Below are 3,747 nucleotides of genomic sequence, written 5' to 3' on the forward strand. Positions count from 1 at the left end.
GGAAGCTGTCCATGACCTGGACTCCAGCCTGGGAGGACCCTGAGCAGAGGACCCAGGAGGCAGAGCCCAGACCCCTGACATGGTGAAGCCAGGAGATAGTGAATGGGCAGCTGCCAGAATTGTGGTCATTATTTACTGAGCAAAAGCCATCTAATATGTGGACCATATGATTCATTTCTTGATACTGAGAGGTAGTTGAGGTGGGGAGAATGGAGGGAGCTCTGGATCACTTGGCCTGAGAGCATGAGCCTGCCCAGAGTTGCAGAGAACACACCACAGAGAAGGTGGCCCTGCATCATCTCAGGCCAAGTGAGACCACTGTCCCTCCCCTGTTCTTGCCACTGAACAACTAAATCAAACCTGCTGCCTTGGGTTAAGTCAGAGGAATGAGGGTTCTTTTATTTTTTATTTTCCCAAGTCAAGATCCCTGGGTAAATTCTTCTCTTTTCAAGTTCATTTTAAGGAACAACAACATTTTGAGTGGGTTAAATTATGGAAGCACCTGCAGCCCTGCTGATGAACCAAAGAGACAGCAGATATCAAACATGGAGGTTTTTGTCTCACTTCCCCATGAACTTGGACCACTGTGGAAAGTGCTGCTACTTGTATATGATGCACAGTGATAATCTGCCTCATCCTCGGGCTGGAGCCCAGAGATCCTCAGGGAGGCCGTGTTCCCAGACTTGGAGCCAGAGAAGCGATCAGGGATCCCTGAAGGCCGTTCATCGACATAATAAATGAGGAGTTTTGGAGCCAAGCCCGGGTGCTGTTGGTACCAGGACACCCTGTTATAACCCCCAATGTCACTGCTGCTTCCAGCACAGGAGATGGTGACCGTCTGTCCCAGGGACCCAGACACTGAGGGAGGCTGAGTCAGGGCAGACTGAGCCCGGGACCCTGAAAAGGAAAAGGAAGACAGTTCAGGGCCAAGGCTCCAAGTGGGCCAGAGAAGGAATGAAGAAAGGGGTCACCCATGTACCAAAAGTGGGGTGTCTCACCTATGCCATGAGCAAGAAGCATGAGGAGGAGGGGAGCCCAGGCCATAGTGGAGGCACCCAGAGCTCTGCCCTCTGAGACCCACAGGGGGGCAGGACAGATGCAGGGACTTTATCCCCCAGGCTGCCTGGGTGTTGGGGGAGGACTTCATGCAAATCAGCTCACTGAGCCCTGACTTTCATCACTGCCCCCTATGGTGATCGAGCCTTGATGTGGGACCTACAGAGTGTCCTGGCTCCTGGACCTCAGCCAGGAGGGTGTGGCTGAGAAATGTGTTCTCCTTTAAAAGGCTCTCAGGCTGGTCCCCAGAGACACAGAGCTGCTGTGCAGTCACTCAGGCCACTGAGCCCCAGCTTTCCCCAGCTCTTGTGGACCTGTGTGAGCTCCAGGCCTGTGGGAGTGACCCTGGGGCCTACACAAGGGCTCCCTGTCCCTGACTCAGACCAGTACTGCCCCCAGGGCCTCCCAGAGCAAAAGGGAGCTCCCCCAGAGACTATCATCCCTCCTCCACCCCTGTGATCCCCAGGGCCCTGGTCTTTGGTGATCAAATTCCAATGTCAACCACAAAGGCATTTAACAATATAAATATGAATTAACTCCAGTAGGGGCAGTTACAGGGAGGTGCTCATGATTCTATCCCTGCATCCCAGAGTATCAAGTCCATCAAGGGGATTTTCAAAAAGTTATTGAATGAATACAGGAAATGGAGAATGTATACAAATTCATAATTTTGTGAATAGGACTGTATGGCACCTTTTATTCTGTACTAGATTTTTCAAAAACTATCATTTCAATTCTAATGTGTCAATAAAATTTCTTAAAAAGGTTTTTCTCATAACTTTTCCCCTCTCCTTCCTCCCAAACTCAGAGGTGAAGACCAAGCTCTAGGAGTGGCCCTTGGGCCCTCCATTACCACAAACCCCTCTACAAACCAAAAGCAAGTCCTGCTGATGCCACCTCCTGTCCTGCCTAAGTTATGCCACTGCCACCAAGTGGAAAGGCAGGAGCATCAACAAGGAGGGGCAGGGGCTCCCACTGTGTCCTCCTGCCTCCTGCCATGTCCCCTAAGGACACTGTCCCCACAGCAACTGCAGGGAACTTGAATGCATTCCTCAGGTCCTGACACAACCCCACATACATGCTTGTGTTTTCCTCCTTAGCAAACCCCAGCCCTGGCCCTCACATCCCACCTCCCTAACCTCCTTCATAGTTTACCTGTTTGACTGTGGCACAGCCCCCAGCCCCATCTTCCTTCTGTGGGACCTGCCACAGCAGCCATTTCTGGGCCCACAGTGCCCCCTGGTGGAAAACATAACCTCCTGCACCTGGAGAAGGCACCTGCCCTGGAGGAGAGCAGGGGACAAAACCCAGGGGCCTGGGAACTTAGAAAAGGCCTTGGAAGGATGAAACTTGAGGAGAGGTCCAAGGAGTACTGTCTAGAGAGAGAAACATGAAATGAAAACCCAGGGATGGCATCTGTTCCTGGGTTATGTGCATGGAGCTAGGGCCACAGAGCACCTGTCATCCTGTGGTTCCCCCTGGGGGTGCCTGTCCAGGGGCTCCCTTCAGACCTTCCTACTCATCTGCATAAGGATGCTGGGCTTGTCCTCAGCACCAGTTATCTCTAAACATCCTGAAAACCTGGGCTTGAGCTCAACTTCTTTATGTGAAAACTTCTCTTTTACCCAAAAAGACTTGGATTTAAGGGATCCTAGAGAGAGATAAGACATGGAAACCTTAAATGAGGATGTTGGTCATTCAGTGAGTGGGAAGTTGCATGTCAAGCCAACTGCAGTAGGTGTGGGGAGGTGATGCAAAGATTGGGGGTGAGAGTGTTCTGAGGACAATCATCCAGCTTCACTGTCCACCCACATCTCATTGTCCAACGTCTTAAGTTCTGAAGTCCCTAAACAAGAGGGAAAAGAGTTTTTACATCACCTCAGTAATTGTTCTCAATAGGGGCTGTGGTGCTGGGAAAGAAATTTTTGTTATAAATTACCAGCTAGTTCCAGGTCCTCCACCCACAGAGCATCTCCACTGCCATAGGGTGTCCTGGGCTGGCTGTAACAGCCACTTTAACCTCTTACTCAGGTCACTGAGCAGATGTCCAGGACCCATAAAATCTGAACCACTTGAGTTTATTCAGGGTTTGCTCACTCTGCAACTATCCAGAGCGCCCTCTGGTGGTGTTCTCAGGAGAGAATTAATGGTGGTGAAAGTTAATGCAGGGTAGGAAATATTCAACACATAAATATAGTTTATTCTTTTTAACATTTTCCAACTTATTCTCCTGGGCAAAACAGATTTATTTTTCCTGAATTTGTTAACTCTTGTTTGCAATTCTTTCTCCAGTGTGTTAGATTTGGTCTCCAAATTCTCAATTTTAATGTAAATGTTACCTGTTCTTGAATCCATACAGAAAGTTTATTTTTACAGTGTATTTTTTCCTTTCCTAATTTTCATCTTATTCCTTTTATGTTGCGGTAAAATTCAAACAGCATGAAAGTTTCTGCTTTAAACATGTTGAACTTTAACATTGTGATGTTTAGAGCATTCACAATATTGTCAAACCATCATCTATACCTAGTTCCAAAACATTTTCATCACCCCAAAGGAAACCCCATCCCCACAAAGCAGTCATTCTTGATCTTTCCTCTTCCCAGCCACTGGCAACCACCAAATTGCTTTCTGTCTGTAAGGATTTGTCTATTCTGAGTCTTATAATAGAATCATGCAATATGCAATATTTGT

The 3,747-nt window shown here is 48.4% G+C and overlaps 1 gene segment (V, D, J or C); it reads right to left on the reverse strand.

The window, feature by feature from the left end:
• Positions 1–490: 490 nt before the first annotated feature.
• LOC119526027 lies at positions 491–1,176 on the reverse strand. The segment is given in 2 exon segments: positions 491–897; positions 999–1,176. Coding segments are annotated over 2 exon segments (453 nt in total).
• Between the last annotated feature and the right edge of the window lie 2,571 nt (positions 1,177–3,747).

The sequence above is a fragment of the Choloepus didactylus genome, unplaced genomic scaffold, assembly GCF_015220235.1.
Source record: "Choloepus didactylus isolate mChoDid1 unplaced genomic scaffold, mChoDid1.pri zz_scaffold_271_ctg1, whole genome shotgun sequence".
NCBI classification, from domain to species: Eukaryota; Metazoa; Chordata; class Mammalia; order Pilosa; family Megalonychidae; genus Choloepus; species Choloepus didactylus.